Raw genomic sequence first — 19,872 nt, 5'->3', positions numbered from 1 at the left:
ACCCTCTGAGGGACTTGTAATGGGGATTAAGATTAACCTGAGAATGTGAATTAATGTCCATACTATAGGATCGCTTGATCTATTGGCAGTACACTTATACATGAACACCCACAACAGTGACATTTTTTATTTTATTTAACCTCGACAATAGACCAATTAGGCAAAATCTTAACTCTAAGACCAATGAATTGCTAAATAGTTCCCTGGACCATGTGGACCCCAGTGATACTGCGTTCATATGTGGGGACTTCAATTGCGCCTATGAACCATTAAATGGCCTTGAAAGTCTAACAGAGCCTGAGGACATGGCTAGGGGGTTACCCCAGTAAAGGCTGGACCACCAAAACTGTGTACCAATGCCGCTAGACAGATAATGCAGCTCACCATCGAACATCATTTAAGGCCAAGCAATGGAAGTGTGACTAATAATGGGAGTGACAATTCATCTTTAAACACGTTCAAATGAGGTAGCTTGCAGTCAAGAATTGATTATATCATGCAGAGCACACATAGTTTGAGCAGGATTTGAAGTTTTAGAATAGACACGAGAGAGGACAGTGACCATCGCCCACTTTGCCTAGATGTAACAGGCTACAAAGAAAAAGACGATCCATCAGGCACTTGCCCATCAAAAATACAGCCTGTAATAGGGAATAACCGCAAAGTCATTAAATTACCTTGGATCAAAGAAAATATAGAACTGATGACTAGCATCTATAATGCATTTTTAGAGGTAGTAGGCCCTCACACAGAGACGCGTGGAACGTCAGCAATAACAATGCATAATTGCCTAGTTGCAAACTAAGAACCCCTTCTCACTAGAGACATTAGAAACTGAAGCCTGGCTGCAAGGCGAACACAGAAACAAATCCCTGGTATACAACAGACTGTAGGAAAGCTAAGAAATGCCTACTCGAGAATCTACACCAAGGAAGTGTAGATTCAATAAGGATGGCCATGGATATCTATAGGAAGACACTGACTGCCGCAGGGAAGAATTGGGATGAGAATAGTTGGCTGGATCTCCTCCAAGGAGCAAAAACCAATAATATGGCAGAGTTCTGGAAAATAGTCGCATGTGGGGGGAAGGATTGTGAAGCACTAATAGAGCATCACCTGGATCCGGCAGCTTGGACCGAGCACTTTACCAATTTACATTCGAGCTTTCGGCCCTTCCCTGTCGAATACTGTGAGCCTGTTAGCAATGAGGGAGATACAGAGGTGATCATCTTCACGCTAGAAAAAACTGAACATGCAATAGATACCATCAAGCAAGGAAAGGCCTCGGGACTAGATAGACTCCCCGGAGATCTGTTTAAGCAGGATAAGAATGTCTGGGTCCTGTACGTGAACCTAATTAGCAATACTACAGCGGCAGGTGCACCTTAAGATGAACAACCTAAACCTAGAAAAAGTCCCAAACTTCTCTTACTTGGGTATACTACTTGACTCAAAGCTGTCATGGAAACCGCAGGTAAACCACTCAGTACTACGGCTTGCCCAGGGGCAGGGGTCGTCCTCAAAAAGTACAGTTCATCTTCAAGCAAACCCTTAACACCGGGAAACAACCTTCACATCGCGAACATTACGCCGCAACACCTTAACTATGCGGTTGTTACAACTACCGCGTTGTTCCATCACAATGATATTAGTACACAAGTCATTATATCGTCTTGCAATTGATGGCGCTCTAACATTAGGAATGTATAGTTTACTATTCTAACACCTTCCCTACTGTTGCTTAGGCTGGAGTTGGAATAGTAAATGATACATTCCTAATAGTACGGCGCCATCTACTGCAAGTCGATGTAATGATGACTTGTGTAGTTATGGCATTGCGTGGTAACAACGCAGTCGTTGTAACGACATTGATGTGAAGGCACGCGATGTAATAACTCGCGTAGTAAAAAGTCATATTCATTAACACCAGCTCTTGAACTATATAAATGTAAGGTGCAGACAGCAGCATTGTTAGGAACGGAACTCTGGGGTAGGAGTGACACTACAGAACTAACAAATGGGGGAAACTGGTTTGTGAGGAGACTAATGGGGCTACCACCATCAATCCCACTTATCCCAATGGTTCACATTCTAAATATGAAGCGCATAGGACAAATTGCAATATTTTGACCACTGCTGTATTGGGTACGCGCCTATGGATAACCCCAGAGCTAGCGGTATACAGAGAAGGTGTAAGAGAACTCATAGCCATTGATAGCTGTCTTACTTTCCCCTGGCTAAGATTTGTCAAGAAATGGTTCCCAGAATTAGGCCTCAGTTCATACTGGATTGAGCCACACTACTTAACATCAAGCTGCCAAAATGTACTGAAAAGAACTTACTGGTTACACACCCTGAATGCACTTCACTGTGACCCAAGCGTTTAATTACGCGGATGACATTCAATTGGTTTTTACCATTGATTCCTCTGACGAATCAATCACTACCTTTCAAAACACCCTCTGCTTCATTAGCAATTGGATGAGCTCAAACCATCTGAAGCTCAACCCCGACAAGACCGAGCTGGTTCTTGTCGGGGGACCCTCCAATCCTTGGCAACCCTCCTTCTGGCCTGCAAGTCTGGGCAGCCCTCCTTGCCCTGTCAATTCAGCCAAAAGCCTGGGAGTCGTCATTAGCAATGACGCCCCAGATAAGCGCAGTAGTGTCCTCTAGCCATTTCCAACTCAGGAAAATTCGTAAAATCTCCCGCCTACTCACTACCGAGGCCCTTACTTTGGCCTTGCTTGCGTTAGTCATGTCTAGGCTTGACTACGCAAACGCATTGTATGTGGGCATTCCTGATTACCAGCTCAAGAGACTTCAGTTGATACAGAATCAGGCCGCTCGCTTGATTTATCACCAACCTAGAGATCAACATGTTCGCCCTCTTTTAAAAATTCTCCATTGGCTCCCGGTATCTGCTCGCTGTAAATTCATGCTTGGCTGTATTATCTCAAAATCTCTTGCTGGCCATGGCCCCCTTTTTATTTCCTCCCTTCTCCACCCCTATGTTCCTCCTCGCAATCTTCGGTCATCCCAGATGGCCTTGCTATCAGTCCCCAGATTTAAGAGGAAGAAACACGGCGGCCTTAGGTTTTCATTTCTAGCCCCATCTTTTTGGAATTCCCTTCCCCTTCCTCTTAGGTTGCCTTTGCCATACTCCAGGTTCAGATCCCTCCTTAAAACCTTCCTCTTCACTGAGTCCTATAACTAGCTGTCAATTCTACGCTCTTTTCTTTGCTCCCTCAGTACAAGCGCCAAGAAACCTAATGGTGTTAGTTGCGCTCAATAAATTCATTTAACATAACATAACATAACATAACAAGCTTGGGAAGGCTAGCAACCAAATTTCTCAATATAAAACCTCACCCGAGTTTTGAAGAATTTCTTGATAATGTACAACCACATCTAGCAAGAATTCTGTATCTAAAATTAAGATATGGCACTCTGCAGATCAAGAGCTACACAGCAAACTGGGGAACAAAGGGAGATCGCACTTGCACTTTATGTACTGCATGTACCTTAAGGCTTCTCCAAAACACAGCGTATATCCTATTCTTCTGCACAGCATATACCAGGGCATTGAGGAAATGGATATGTCCGCTGTGTAACACTCTGAGAGATTTAGCAAACACCAAGATGCATTGAGGGTCCTGACAGGCAGCACCGTACTGTATGTAATATTCGCCCTGTCCGGATATTTGTTTGCAGTTGGGATTACAAGAAACAAAATGGTTCTAAATCCTATCACACCAACTTAAATATCCACAAGAATACAATGTCACAATTAAATTCACAAAGTCAAATCAGATTGAAAATAAATATATAGTTCATTTAATCCTCAAGGCTTTCTCCAAGTCCAGCCAACACGTGTTTCGTCGAATGGGCAGGTACCCACGACTTCATCAGGGCTGGGAAAGAAAATACAATACAAACAAATATTGTAGTTTCGCGATACATCGTGTAATGGTCACATTTTACATATAGTTAATTCGTGATAATCAGTTCTAATGTCATGCAAGTGGGATTATTCTTCACATGTTAATAATCTAAACATTGTCGAGATAGTATACATGTTTTCCACTTATTGCCAAGTGAGTATTCATGAGAGGGAAAGAGGGGAGATAGAGCTCCCTGAGAGAGGATGAGAAACACCTCCTTAAGAGGCAAATAAAGTGCCCCACAGTTCGTGAAGTTAAAACATACACCGGTAGCACCAGATTTCCCGACATCACACCGGCACTATGCCTCACCAATTATATTTCAGCCATAAACCCATGTTAGAGTTATCCTTTTTAATACCAGTGCAGTATATCCCTCATTGGGTAAGTGAATTATTAATAGTAGTGGTGTTCCAGAGGTTATCAAGACTGAGCATCGCTACTCAGGCTTACCTGATATTCGATACTTGATAGGTTATATGTCTGTGAATTATCATAAGATATACACATCTTGTAAATTCCATATGAATGGTAGTATTATCCATGTAAATAAATAAATAAGCCGGCCCAGAAACGTACATTCTGGCTGGTTATAATTCCGACCCAGCCTCACGTGGCTGGGTTAATAATTTCTTTGAGAACCCGGGTTTGTGTCTCTTAATCAAGCTGTGGGAAAATATGTATATATTTTGCATATTACCCAGATGATAATAAATTATATGGATACAACTTGTATATTATTACAGATCAGATGGTTAAAGTTATCAGGTTCTAAACGGGTCTATTATAATACCTTTATTATTAATGTCTCTAGCTTACCTTCACATCGGTGATTTAGAATATATAGCCTCAGAAGCGACCAGGATGAATTATATCGGGATCCAAAATATTTAATAGGATCAATAGTCGTATTCGTCACGTTGGTTGATAAATATTAGTCCTCACCCCAGCTGTAGATCGCATGAGGAAGAGAGAAGGACAAACATATACGGAAGCTCATTAATATTCCGTATGTGTAGTCTGGGCATAAGTTATACTATGTATCTAAGTTTGTATCGTTCTATCATCATACCTTCATATTCCGAAGTCCCGGGGGAAATACTGCTGCGTGTAGAGCCGGTCTCTCCGTATTATGGAAGAACCGCATCTCTTAACCCGGAAGTATATATAAATCAGATTGGCCTTCCTGCTTAACGCTGCTAGAATGTCTGCATCCGAACGTAGCGTAGTTCTAGTCCGCCATTTTGGGTCAGTGTCAAATGCATTACCATACCATAACAGTGAGAGTTATTCGTTGATGGATGCCCGTTTGGCTATTACTTATCAAATATATAATTGTTTTATACGTGAGCGTTAGGAGTATATATAGGCTTGAAGTTATATACTTTCACAGGGTGTGGAATAATATTATCGATAAGGTGTACCCGTATAGATTTAGGAAACTTTTGTCACCGGTAATGCCTGACACCAAAATATGGGGCAGGATGAGTACATGTAGTTTGCAGAAGAAAACAATCTAGTAGGCCAAAATATAGGTTCTGTCTAATCATTACATTGGGTATCAATGTGTTATTAATATATAATCGGTGAGGCATACATCTTCATATACAGCATTTACATGTAAATTTAAGGTCATTATTTTTTCATATTTTATATCACAATTTAGCTAGAGGGCACATTCGCATTCGCTACGATTATATTGTCATTTACATCATGCCTCAATTTTATATACAGATGGTGTTAATGTCTGTATCATACAGATAAGTATATTTTGATGACTCTATAGCGATATGAGGCAGTGTGTTAATCTCCCAAATAGTAGTGTAATTCTTGGTCCGAGTTCATCCCATACTCCACCGCCCGCATTGTCAATATCCATGATGCTTCTCTACGTCGTAGAGACAGTTCCCTATTACCCCCTCTGGGGTCATTTTTGACCTGATCAATGGCACAAAAGCCAATTGTTTTATTCCTGCCTTGACTGGGACATTCATTCACATGTGTGGCAGTATTATATCTTACGTCATGATGTCGAATCGCTCTTACATGTTCAAAGATCCTATCTTTAAGGGCTCTTTTAGTGCTGCCAATATAAAAGCTACCACATTTACAGTTGATCATGTATATAACAAAACAACTATTGCAATTTAGTATTTGTTTAATTCTGAATTCTTTTCCCATGTAATTGCAAAAGGTCTTTGTTTTGTTCATGGCCATGGGACATAATTTACATATCCCACATTTGTGAAAACCCACACATTTCTGAGTTAGCCAGTCTGGCATTGTCTTGGGAGTTGATGGGTAAGTGGGACTCACCCAGGATTTAATGTTTCTCCCCCTCCTGTAGGTAATAAGGGGCTGTTTTGTAATATGTTTGTTCAACGTTTTGTCATTGTTTAATATCCACCAGTGTTTTTTCATGCTGTTTCTCGGTGTGATTGCTGTGTCATCATAGTTAGTACTGAGTCTAATTTTCGTGTTGTCATTATTAGCTTTTTGTTTTTGTCATAGTGTGGCTTCTCTGGGTGTACTGTTAATTCTGTGTTCTGCCTTCATAATAGTGTCTGCATTGTACCCTCTGGCTCTAAATCTCGTTCTCATATTGGTCTTACATTCTGAGAAGTCTCTGTCTTTGCTACAATTCCTTCGTGCTCATGTCACTTCTCCAAAGGGAATGGATTGGATCTGATGTTTAGGATGTGAGCTACCAGCATGCAAAATGGCATTACATGAAGTTGGTTTTCTGTATAGTTTGCTCTGTATTTTATTGTCCTCAATAAATAGTGTAAGATCTAGGAATTCAATCTGAGTCCTACTTATTGAGTATGTAAGGTGTATTCCCATTATGTTAGATTTCAGGTATTCACAAAATAGTTTTAAACTGTTCATATCTCCAGCCCAAATAAGTAGACAGTCGTCAATGTAACGACCCCAATATATGATGGATTCGCTCCATTGTATACCACCAGGGCCCCAGATCCACTCCTCCTTGAACCTGCCCATGAACAGGTTCGCATAGGAAGGAGAGAACCTGGACCCCATGGCAACACCCTGTTTCTGTCTGTACCAAGTGGTCTCAAATAGAAAAACATTGTTCTGTAATATGAGATCCATCATCTTCATCAGCATTTCAGTGTGAGCCCACTGAGATGCTGGTCTTTTGTTAAGATATTTTCTAGCGGCCATATGACCTAGATCTGTCCTGATGTTCGTATAAAGTGAGGTGACGTCTAAGGTGGCCATAATCATACCATCCTCCCATGGTACATCTGAGATAATGCCTAAAATATGCTTGGTGTCCTTAATGTATGCTGGTAGATTTCGCACTAGTGGTTGTAGGAAATTGTCCACATATTGTGACAATCTTTCAGTTGGGCCCCCTATGCTTGATATAATTGGTCTTCCTGGTGGTAGTTGGGCATTTTTATGTATCTTTGGGAGAGTGTAGATACAAGGGAACCTAGGTTTGTCTACTTTCAAATATGTGAATTCCTCCCTACTAATTAGACCTTCATGCCACCATTTTTTAAGGTGTGTGTTAATATTGTCCGTCCGTGGTCCTATCGGGTTTTCCTTGAGTTTCTCATAGAAAATACTGTCTCTGAGTTGTGATTGTATTTCTGAATTATAGGCTTCCGTATTGGGAGACCAATTATATCAAGCATAGGGGCCCAACTGAAAGATTGACACAATATGTGGACAATTTCCTACAACCACTAGTGCGAAATCTACCAGCATACATTAAGGACACCAAGCATATTTTAGGCATTATCTCAAATGTACCATGGGAGGATGGTATGATTATGGCCACCTTAGACGTCACCTCACTTTATACGAACATCAGGACAGATCTAGGTCTTATGGCCGCTAGAAAATTTCCTAACAAAAGACCAGCATCTCAGTGGGCTCACACTGAAATGCTGATGAAGATGATGGATCTCATATTACAGAACAATGTTTTTCTATTTGAGACCACTTGGTACAGACAGAAACAGGGTGTTGCCATGGGGTCCAGGTTCTCTCCGTCCTATGCGAACCTGTTCATGGGCAGGATCGAGGAGGAGTGGATCTGGGGCCCTGGTGGTATACAATGGAGCGAACCCATCATATATTGGTGTCGTTACATTGACGACTGTCTACTTATTTGGGCTGGAGATATGAACAGTTTAAAACTATTTTGTGAATACCTGAACTCTAACATAATGGGAATACACCTTACATACTCAATAAGTAGGACTCAGATTGAATTCCTAGATCTTACACTATTTATTGAGGACAATAAAATACAGAGCAAACTATACAGAAAACCAACTTCATGTAATGCCATTTTGCATGCTGGTAGCTCACATCCTAAACATCAGATCCAATCCATTCCCTTTGGAGAACTGACACGAGCACGAAGGAATTGTAGCAAAGACAGAGACTTCTCAGAATGTAAGACCAATATGAGAACGAGATTTAGAGCCAGAGGGTACAATGCAGACACTATTATGAAGGCAGAACACAGAATTAACAGTACACCCAGAGATGCCACACTATGACAAAAACAAAAAGCTAATAATGACAACACGAAAATTAGACTCCTTACTAACTATGATGACGCAGCAATCACACTGAGAAACAGCATGAAAAAACACTGGTGGATATTAAACACTGACAAAACGTTGAACAAACATATTACAAAACAGCCCCTTATTACCTACAGGAGGGGGAGAAACATTAAATCCTGGGTGAGTCCCACTTAACCATCAACTCCCAAGACAATGCCAGACTGGCTAACTCTGAAATGTGTGGGTTTTCACAAATGTGGGATATGTAAATTATGTCCCATGGCCATGAACAAAACAAAGACCTTTTGCAATTACATGGGAAGAGAATTCAGAATTAAGCAAATACTAAATTGCAATAGTTGTTTTGTTATATACATGATCACCTGTAAATGTGGTAGCTTTTATATTTGCAGCACTAAAAGAGCCCTTAAAGATAGGATCTTTGAACATGTAAGAGCGATTCGACATCATGACGTAAGATATAATACTGCCACACATGTGAATGAATGTCCCAGTCAAGGCAGGAATAAAACAATTGGCTTTTGTGCCATTGATCAGGTCAAAAATGACCCCAGAGGGGGTAATAGGGAACTGTCTCTACGACGTAGAGAAGCATCATGGATATTGACAATGCGGGCGGTGGAGTATGGGATGAACTCGGACCAAGAATTACACTACGATTTGGGAGATTAACACACTGTCTCATATCGCTATAGAGTCATCAAAATATACTTATCTGTATGATACAGACATTAAGACCATCTGTATATAAAATTGAGGCATGATGTAAATGACAATATAATCATAGCGAATGTGAATGTGCCCTCCAGCTAAATTGTGATATAAAATATGAAAAAATAATGACCTTAAATTTACATGTAAATGCTGTATATGAAGATGTATGCCTCGCCGATTATATATTAATAACACATTGATACCCAATGTAATGATTAGACAGAACCTATATTTTGGCCTACTAGATTGTTTTCTTCTGCAAACTACATGTACTCATCCTGCCCCATATTTTGGTGTCAGGCATTACCGGTGACGAAAGTTTTCTAAATCTATACGGGTACACCTTATCGATAATATTAATCCACACCCTGCTAAAGTATATAACTTCAAGCCTATATATACTCCTAACGCTCACGTATAAAACAATTATATATTTGATAAGTAATAGCCAAACGGGCATCCATCAACGAATAACTCTCACTATTATGGCATGGTAATGCATTTGACACTGACCCAAAATGGCGGACTAGAACTACGCTACGTTCGGATGCAGACATTCTAGCAGCGTTAAGCAGGAAGGCCAATCTGATTTATATATACTTCCGGCTTAAGAGACGCGGTTCTTCCATAATACGGAGAGACCGGCTCTACACGCAGCAGTATTTCCCCCGGGACTTCGGAATATGAAGGTATGATGATAGAACGATACAAACGTAGATACATAGTATAACTTATCCCCAGAATACACATACGGAATATTAATGAACTTCCGTATATGTTTGTCCTTCTCTCTTCCTCATGCGATCTACAGCTGGGGTGAGGACTAATATTTATCAACCAACGTGACGAATACGACTATCGATCATATTAAATATTTTGGATCCCGATATAATTCATCCTGGTTGCTTCTGAGGCTATATATTCTAAATCACCGATGTGAAGGTAAGCTAGAGACATTAATAATAAAGGTATTATAATAGACCCGTTAAGAACCTGATAACTTTAACCATCTGATCTGTAATAATATACAAGTTGTATCCATATAATTTATTATCATCTGGGTAATATGCAATATATACATATTTTCCCACTGCGTGATTAAGAGACACAAACCCGGGTTCTCAAAGAAATTATTAACCTAGCCACGTGAGGCTGGGTCGGAATTATAACCAGCCAGAAGGTACGTTTCTGGGCCGGCTTATTTATTTATTTACATGGATAATATTACCATTCATATGGAATTTACAAGGTGTGTATATCTTATGATAATTCACAGGCATATAACCTATCAAGTATCGAATATCAGGTAAGCCTGAGTAGCGATGCTCAGTCTTGATAACCTCTGGAACACCACTACTATTAATAATTCACTTACCCGATGAGGGATATACGGCACTGGTATTGAAAAGGATAACTCTAACATGGGTTTATGGCTGAAATATAATTTGTGAGGCATAGTGCTGGTGTGATGTCGGGAAATCTGGTGCTACCGGTGTATGTTTTGACTTCACGAACTGTGGGCACTTTATTTGCCTGTATTTCTCATCCTCTCTCAGGGAGCTCTATCTCCCCTCTTTCCCTCTCATGAATACTCACTTGGCAATAAGAGGAAAACATGTATACTAGCTCGACAATGTGTGGATTAATAACATGTGAAGAATAATCCCACTTGCATGACATTAGAATTGATTATCACGAATTAACTATATGTAAAATGTGACCATTACATGATGTATTGCGAAACTACAATATTTGTTTGTATTGTATTTTCTTTCCCAGCCCTGATGAAGTCGTGGGTACCTGCCCATTCGACGAAACACGTGTTGGCTGGACTTGGAGAAAGCCTTGAGGATTAAATGAACTATATATTTATTTTCAATCTGATTTGACTTTGTGAATTTAATTGTGACATTGTATTCTTGTGGATATTTAAGTTGGTGTGATAGGATTTAGAAACATTTCAGATCTACGGATCATCTGTGGGCAAGAATGATGACCCATACCTAGGCACCCAACGACTAAGATAGTGAGTCGAATACTTATATTGCCGATATTTGGTATAGCGCCACAACCATCCAGAATAATCATCCCCGTTCTCTCTATAAAGAAACAAAATGGGACTGAAACTGTGATGTTGCAATGAACAATGCATTTTATTGGAAAAGCACTTTGAACCAAATAAAACCAATTGTTATTTTAACTGTAGTGTATAGAGTTTTAGCTGATTTTAAACATGCATATAATATTGGGACGTACCAAAATACTTAGTGATGAGCCTACACAGTTTTATCCTGTAACGGATGAAGAACATTATATTAATTGCTTGATTAATTTTAGCTTATATCTAATAGGTGTTTAACACATGTATACAGATTTGTTATTTATAGGTAACTGAAAAAACTGTTTGTTTAGTGTGAAACTTTTATGGCCTTTGGCCTAAATAAAGTATTTAAACTACTAGTATAAACTGAAGATGAAACCTGCTGCCTCTGGAGACTGTTATGACTGAATCTTTTCTTTTTTTGGCATTTTGGGGGAGTACATATGCCTCCTACAATAAACAAATGTCAGCAAGGGCATCAGCCATCAGATCATGTTTGTGCCTCTACGTGTTGGGGGAACTTCAAAACCAGCATATGCTGGGGATAATAATGATTCACTTGATATATCCATCATCGATTCCCTTTTGGCAATGCATATTCTGTGCACATTGCCTTTTCTGTACTCTAACCAGGTGACCTTTTAGGCACTATCCTTCCCAGTTCCTCTTAAAAGCCACCCTATATTCAAGTTCTTCTCTTCATACAAGAAAACTATGAAAGTTAGCACTTATGAAAATCCCTTAATGAATATACATCAACATATAAGTTATTGGCCTACTTCTTTGTGGGGCATTACCAGTCCTCAGTTTAAATGAGTAAGAAAAGTTGCCGTATTTAACTGTGTGTGAAAAATTGATCATCAGGACCACAATATCATCAGTGCCAACTCAAGGGAATTCTAACACTTTATTTCTGTGATGTTGTTAAGTGCATTGCTAGCTCCATGGGGCAGTGTTGGTGAGTAAAGAAGTAGCATGGCAGAGGTGGTGCACCTTGTCATCTACTCCAGGAATTAGACTGGAGCAGCAAAAGTAAGGAGTGCTATGAGGCAGTCGACTTATTGTGGCATAGAGGTGCTGAAGGACCCTTAGAGTCATCCTATTTGAGGAGCTAGCATATGGCCACATGCATTGAAACCATTGTTTCTCTCATAGTGGAGTGAATCCAATCAACAAGAACATAACTGAAAAGGCTTCTTCTTGACCTAAGAAATCATGGGGCATATTATCAAGGCGGGCGATATGAAATTATCACCACTTTAGCGGCCGTTTTCGGCCGCAAAGCGGCGATAATTTCATCGCCCTATTAGCAAGCTGTCGCTAACAGCAGTTAGCGACAGTTTGTAGGCGATAGCGAGTGGTTTGGGGCCCGCTTTGCATTTCAGCGATATTTATCAGTAATGAAATGCAAAGTGGGCGTTCCCAACCTGCTGTTAGCGACTAAAAGCAGTCGCTAACATCGCTATCGCCTATTATCAACACAGGCGTAACGATTAAAAAATGCACGCTAAGCGCGAATATCGCTGAAAACGAACGCCTGCTCAGACCAGTTCTTAGCCTTGATATTCAATGGGAGGTGGATATTCTGGCTAAGTCTCCATTGGCGATAATGCATGAGATATTCACGCATTTCGCTGCTAATAGCACGTTATCTCTGTAATAAAATCCGGTGATGCACGGCGATAGAAAAAATGACGCTAAGCTTGGTTAGCGATAAATATCGCTACTTGTTGATAATATGCCCCCATGTGAGAAATATTTTCTATTCCCATTAGTCTGGTCCAATTAAGAAGTGGCTTATTGGGCTCCAGTCGATCATTTCTGTACGTCAGTGTCTGCAGTTCAGACAATGGGTACTTTACTTGCCACATTTGAAATGTGTGCTTTCCACAGCAGAATCTTAAATTCTGTTAATATTTTCCGCGAATTATTTGGTGCATCCTAATTGCTTGAATATAGCTTGGAATCACTTAAGCCACTTAAAGCCGCCATTTAAATAAGGCCCCCTTTCACGCTACATTTAGCGTGAAAGGGGTGGGCAATGGGTGTTGTGGTGGGCGTTCCGCCTCAACACCCATTGATTTTGAAATAAATAGGAGACAGCACCAAAATTAAGACGAGGAAAAACGTGGTCCTAACATGGCAAAAGGAGAAGAAATGCTTTATTTCTCCTCGTTTTTGCTGTTTCTATGTGTGCTGCATTGTGCAGCACACATAGAAACAGCAAAATACCATGAATGATCAGTTATGCGCAGAACGGCATTCCTTCCTGCACATAAAAAATTATTAAATAAATTACGATTTGCAACTTCTATTTGTGCTGCACAATGCAGCACACATACAAGTTAAAATCACCAATTGTGATTTGTTTATGTGCAGGAAGAAACACGTTCCTGCACATAAACAATCATTTCCTAAACGAAGGCACCCTTGAACTTTGGTGCAAGGGTGCCTGCGTTGGCGCTACGTACCTTAATTTAGCGCCAACACTAGGGAACACGCAGGGACGTGCCATATCTTTGTAAATACTCTGCATCCCTACGTTTTTGGGATGGCAGAGCGTGGCATTAACACTCTGTGCTTAAAGCCACTCTCCGCCATTCCCTTGTAAATATGCGCCCAAGTTTCCTTACACATTCACAATCCCACTATGACAAAGATACATCTCTCAACACGCTCTCACCACAGTTCACCAAATTACTAATCCTACTTGATTGATCAACACATGCATTTTTCCCACAACACAAACCCTGGAAAGAGAATATTAAAATCGCCAGTCTATGTTCTGCAGGAGCAGACACAAGTTTCTAAGCCTGTCTCAGTACCCTAGCCTTTATGCCAGAAAAGGCTTGGTTTATAAACCCAAATCTGAAACCCTTTGTGTGAGTGGTATTTGAATCTAAATTATGTAATGCATGAATCAATAGTGGTGTATACCTTGCTATATCTTTTAAAATAAAAATATAATAATGACATGAATGAGTTGATAAGGAAGTAAACCATACACAAGTGTGGTGGGAGCATATGTTCATGATACCCACAATAATACGAACCAGTCCCACAAATAGCAGAACACAAATGTTAGTCCCAATATACGCAGCATGGAGACTAGAGGTTAGTTTCAGGAAGATGTTTTGTGAAGTTGGGGGATCCAAAGCATTCAGTGGGATATGAGTTGCTTTTCTCTTTCATGTGAAGGTTGAGTTGTCATGACAACAAATTATTAGGTAGGGTCAGAAGCGATTTTTAAAGACCTGGTGGGATATTGTGCCCCAAACAAGCAAACTCAACACACCAAAAATTTCCCACGGTCTACAAGATAATAGAGAGCTTTTGAAATTTCCCTTAATCAGGGCTGCCACAAAATGTGACCGAAAAAAAAATATTCATTAATTTTTCGGATTCCCATCACTCACCCAGCCAGGTGACATGCTTCTTCATCTGGATCTCCTCTTACAGTCAACCTAGTGACTTAAAGGGCTACAACTCCATCCTAGTGGTGGAGGAGCCCGGGGATGTTTTAATCTCTATTATGGGCAGTTTGTCTGATTACACAGATATGAGCAGGGGAGTGCATGGGAAGTGTATACAGTGCAATGGTGAGATGTGAAGTTAAAATTAGACCACGGTAGACCCAATATTTATTCCTGTCCGCCCTAACCCAAATTAAAAACAGTGCAGATAGACAGTTTCAACAAATAGCTGTCTATACTATTTTAGGTTGAGTTGTCTTCTTATTAAGTACATGACTCAATGCAGGTTACCCTTTGCCGTTTTTATCCATCTATGACCAAATCTGCGCACAACCACCACTGTTGTGATTAGTCTTTTAAGGTATTGCTTGAGCACTACAATAGCCAAACCTCCTGGTGGTCGGCGCATAAAGTAAGGCAGCAAAAAAACAGGCATTTCTTCTTTACCTGGAGGGGATCGGAGTTCTCTTGGTCAGAGCAGGCCTCCCTCTCGTCTCCACTGATCACAGCTTGTCCTTGCTCCTCTGTTGTGCCCATCTGCTGCCACACAAAGGCCTCTGTCTCATACTCTTTCCTGTACAGGTTTGTACGATCTGAGAGGCTTGCCCGCCTCACCACCTTCCTGCGTTAGAGCGAATAAAAGGAATTATGACAAAGCTCTGCTTGAAAAAAGAATTCCTCTTCCACATAGCCGCATCAAATAAAATGTACTATTTCGTTGAAAATTTGAGAAGCAACCCCTCGAGGCTCCCTGGAGCTGCAGGTAAAGCAACTGAGAGGCAGAACCTGCAGACGCCTACAAATGTACATAAAATAATTGACTGAGGTTTATGATATTTAATATGATTGGCGGTATTTCCAGTTCCAAAAGGAAGTTTATTCCATACTTTTACGAAGTGAAACTACAAGTCAAAGCTACCTTTCCTAGTGTTTTTCACTTTTGATCGTAGAAAGCGTTGGGCAACATATTTAAAAAAACAGAGGATCTATTGCAAATGTTTAAGCATTTAAACTAAATTTGTTTAGCGACATGGAGCAAAAGAATGAGAAACATATTCTCCCCTTTGATACTAAATGTAGTCTTAAGGGTTTTAAAATCGGACACAAGGGAAGTAGTCATGGTTGGTATGGCCACATTTCTACATGCAGGATGAATTATATGTATGCAGATCGGAAGTTAAATTTTGCAACAGCAGAGCCTGATGTAATTTTTATATTGGGAGATAGGGTGTATATAGAATGTTAAATGATTTAAAGCAAACTAGAAGATCTTGCACATTTAGCCTAAAAGGTGGGTAATCATTCATACAGACAGATGCATTAAACATTCTTGCAGTGCATGCATGTCTCTTATAAACATACGATGAACAAAGTCAAAAACTTGACCCAAACTATAGTTTCTCTTAACTACTTATGATGTGATAAGCTGCCTCCCTTTGTTTACATCCACTGCATTGTCGTCTAGGTGTTAGGCTGTAGATATCTTCCAGTCAGGATGATACACATACAAAAAGAGAGCTGATGAATCTTTAAAACCTTTGTTTTAGCCCCAGCAGGAAGTGAACACAAAGCCTCTTCACCACCTGGAGGTTGCAGCCCAAATGCAAATTACACCAAGACAAATTCAGCATATTCCACAGGTACCAGCCCTGATCCCGATCCTGCTCAATAATAGCTGCCGAAGCATAAATGCTGCCGACTCCAGGTTGCGGTGACGAGATCTTTAGGCAGTCACGACGCAGGTACGCGATCAGCTGACGCGTGGTCCCCGCTTGCTAAGGTTGCAGGTATGAAGTCTTGATGCAACCTAATGGTTTGATGTGAACCTACCATGAAAGTTTAATCTGGATCCCTAGCCCTGAAGAAGTTTCTTGAAATTTGTAACAGCAACGAAACATGTTGCCTATTAATGATTGATTATGGCTCTACATGAGTCATTTTTAATGTGGAAGAGCTTACAGCACCGAATAAAAATCATCACAAGCAAGTAAGCTTTACCAATTTTTTAACGGTGAGGATTATTTTTGTATATTCTCACGGGGTCCTTAAACACGTGCATTGTTATAGCATATATAGGAAGTATATTCACTTTTAGGTACTTTCTATTGTTTGGTTTCATTGGGTTTAGGTATTTTTCTCATATGCACACACATTTCTTTTTTGGAAAGAAGGCAACCAATGATGAGAAGTGGGTTTGCTGCGAGTACCAGTCAGCATCCCCCTTGGTGTTGCAACCGTGAGGTGCTTTCTTTCCTTCCCACACTTTTTTCAGTTTATGAGTGGGCTGTGGATGGTTGTTCATTTTAGAATTAGGATACACAACAGCATAGCGACCAATTGGTCATAGAGGGAATTGTGGACGAGGTTATATATAAAAAAAAAAACCTTGTGCTGGAAGTAGAAGAATATCTTTTTGCTGTATTCAACCAGGGGCAGCCAGCTAGTGATTTTGAATGTGTTGAGTGGGGGGCTGGCTGTCCTGTTGTTTACCCCTATAGCTCCTATTGTATTGGTGGTCGCCACTCCCCCCAAGACAGATCAGCAATTCAGTGCGATCAGCCTAACAATAACGTAAGAATCCAATGGACCAAATAATCTGGGCCAAAGGACAGGCATAAACTGTGAACATTTGAGGGCTGACTGATGAGCCCTGAATTACACAACCATTTGTGTGCTTGACTTATGATCCAAAATAACCCACAAATGCCTCTTGGGCTCAATCTTGTAAGAAAGATGTAAACCAGCTGAAGACACTACTCCCCCAAACCTGCCTCAGCCACACATGCAGTCAGGGACAGTGTCCAAAGCTGTGGACAGATCCAGTAAGGGCATCATGACTACATGACTTCTTCAAGTGTGAGTTGAAGATTGCCTAAAACTGACAAATATAGTGATCGAAAACCGGATCACTGACATAATATCGACAGACAAAATTTCGACCTACCAAAATATCGAGATAAAAATAGAGAATGCCAGAATATCGACTGCCTATCTACAAACAGGTAAGTACAAAAATATCGACTCCAAAATATCGATTGTAAAAAATATAGACTGTCAAAATATCGAATTTTTTAAATGTCTTAAAATTAATTTAAAAGTAATATAATAATAAATATAATTAATTTCAACATACTTAAAATAATTAAATAAATGTAAAATTATTCAATAATTAATGTTACTAAAATAAAAAAACATTTTAATACATATATATATATATATATATATATATATATATATATATACATATATACATATTATTAACAAAACATATACAATATTTTTACAGTAGGATAGCGAGAGGGTTAAATTTAATATAACCACTCCAGTGAGTGCAACAGTAGGGAAAACATTGGATAGCATACAGGTAAAAGCTACTATTACAACTCCAAAGAGTGCAACAGTAGGGAAAGCGTTAGATAGCGTAGGGGTAAAAATTACTATTCCCACTCCAGTGAGTGCAACAGTAGGGAAAGCGCTAGATACTGTAGGCGTAAAAATGACTATTCCCACTCCAGTGAGTGCAACAATAGGGAAAGCATTGGATAGCGTAGGGGTAAAAATTACTATTCCAACTCCAGAGAGTGCAACAGTAGGGAAAGCGTTGGATAGTGGGAGGGTAAAAATTACTATTCCCACTCCCAAGAGCGCAACAGTAGGGAAAGCGTTGAATAGCGTAGGGGTAAAAATTACTATTCCCACTCCAGAGAGTGCAACAGTAGGGAAAGCGTTGGATAGCGTAGGGGTAAAGATTACTATTCCCACTCCAGAGAGTGCAACAGTAGGGAAAAAGTTGGATAGCAAAGGGGTAAAAATTACTATTCCCACTCCAGTGAGTGCAACAGTAGGGAAAGTGTTGGCTAGCGTAGGGGTAAAAATTACTATTCCAACTCCAGAGAGTGCAACAGTAGGGAAAGTGTGGGATAGTGGGAGGGTAAAAATTACTATTCCCACTCCAGAGAGCGCAACAGTAGGGAAAGCGTTGGATAGCGTAAGGGTAAAAATTACTATTCCCACTCCAGAGAGTGCAACCGTATTGAAAGCGTTGGATAGCGTAGAGGTAAAAATTACTATTCCCACTCCAGAGAGTGCAACAGTAGAGAAAGCGTTGGATAGCGTAGGAGTAAAAATGACTATTCCCACTCCAGAGAGTGCAGCAGTAGGGTAAAAGATTGGATAGTGTAGGGGAAAAAATTACTATTCCCACTCCAGTGAGTGCAACAGTAGGGAAAGCGTTGGATAGCGTAGGGGTGAAAATTACTATTCCCACTCCAGTGAGTGCAACAGTAGGGAAAACGTTGGATAGCGTAGGGGTAAAAACTACTATTCCCACTCCAGAGAGTGCAACAGTAGGGAAAACATTGGATAGCGTAGGGGTAAAAATTACTATTCCCACACCAGTGAGTGCAACAGTAGGGAAAGTAAAGACTTCATATATATGTGAAAATAATTTAAATATTAATACCAATTACAAATTATTTAACAATAATTCCCAATGTAAAATATTATAATAATTATTCAATTTAAAATAATGAAATTAATTTAATTACTAAAAAATAATTACCTATTAATACTAAATATTTAAAAATAATTAACAATTAATGCAAAATAAATACCAATTCATATATTAATATATTTAATTAATTACAATTAAATGACTTCCCACCCAATTCCCCTATAAACCCAAAACCCACTACAAAAATTATACACATAAAATTAACATAATTATCAATTAATCAATTAATCAAGATTAAAAATAAATAATTACCAATTACAAATTAAATTACAATTTAATCTAAATAAATACCTATACAAAAAAATTATTAAATTATTTATAATTAAATTACTTCCCACCCTATTCCCCTATTAACCCACAACCCACTCCAGAAAATAAATGAATACAATTAACATAATTATCAATTAATAAAAATTAATTACCAATTGAAAAATAATAAACAATTAGTTGTAAATAAATACAAATAAATCAATATATTTATTTAATTATAATTAAATTAATTCCCACCCTATTCCCCTATAAACCCACAACCCGCTTCAGAAAATAAATAAATAAAATT

The 19,872-nt window shown here is 39.5% G+C and overlaps 1 protein-coding gene across 2 annotated transcripts in view; it reads right to left on the bottom strand.

Moving 5' to 3' along the window:
• The window catches only part of PPP1R16B (protein phosphatase 1 regulatory subunit 16B), a 397,098-nt gene that overhangs the window by 19,629 nt on the left and 357,597 nt on the right, over positions 1-19,872 (bottom strand). For both annotated transcript variants that reach the window (XM_086932266.1, XM_086932265.1), the window contains one exon: positions 15,248-15,422. In XM_086932266.1, the coding sequence (XP_086788392.1) occupies positions 15,248-15,422 (175 nt within the window). The remainder of the gene's footprint in view (positions 1-15,247; positions 15,423-19,872) is intronic.

Source organism: Lissotriton vulgaris, chromosome 7 (assembly GCF_964263255.1).
Source record: "Lissotriton vulgaris chromosome 7, aLisVul1.2, whole genome shotgun sequence".
Lineage (NCBI taxonomy): Eukaryota > Metazoa > Chordata > Amphibia > Caudata > Salamandridae > Lissotriton > Lissotriton vulgaris.
This window is presented reverse-complemented; position numbering and strand designations above follow the sequence as displayed.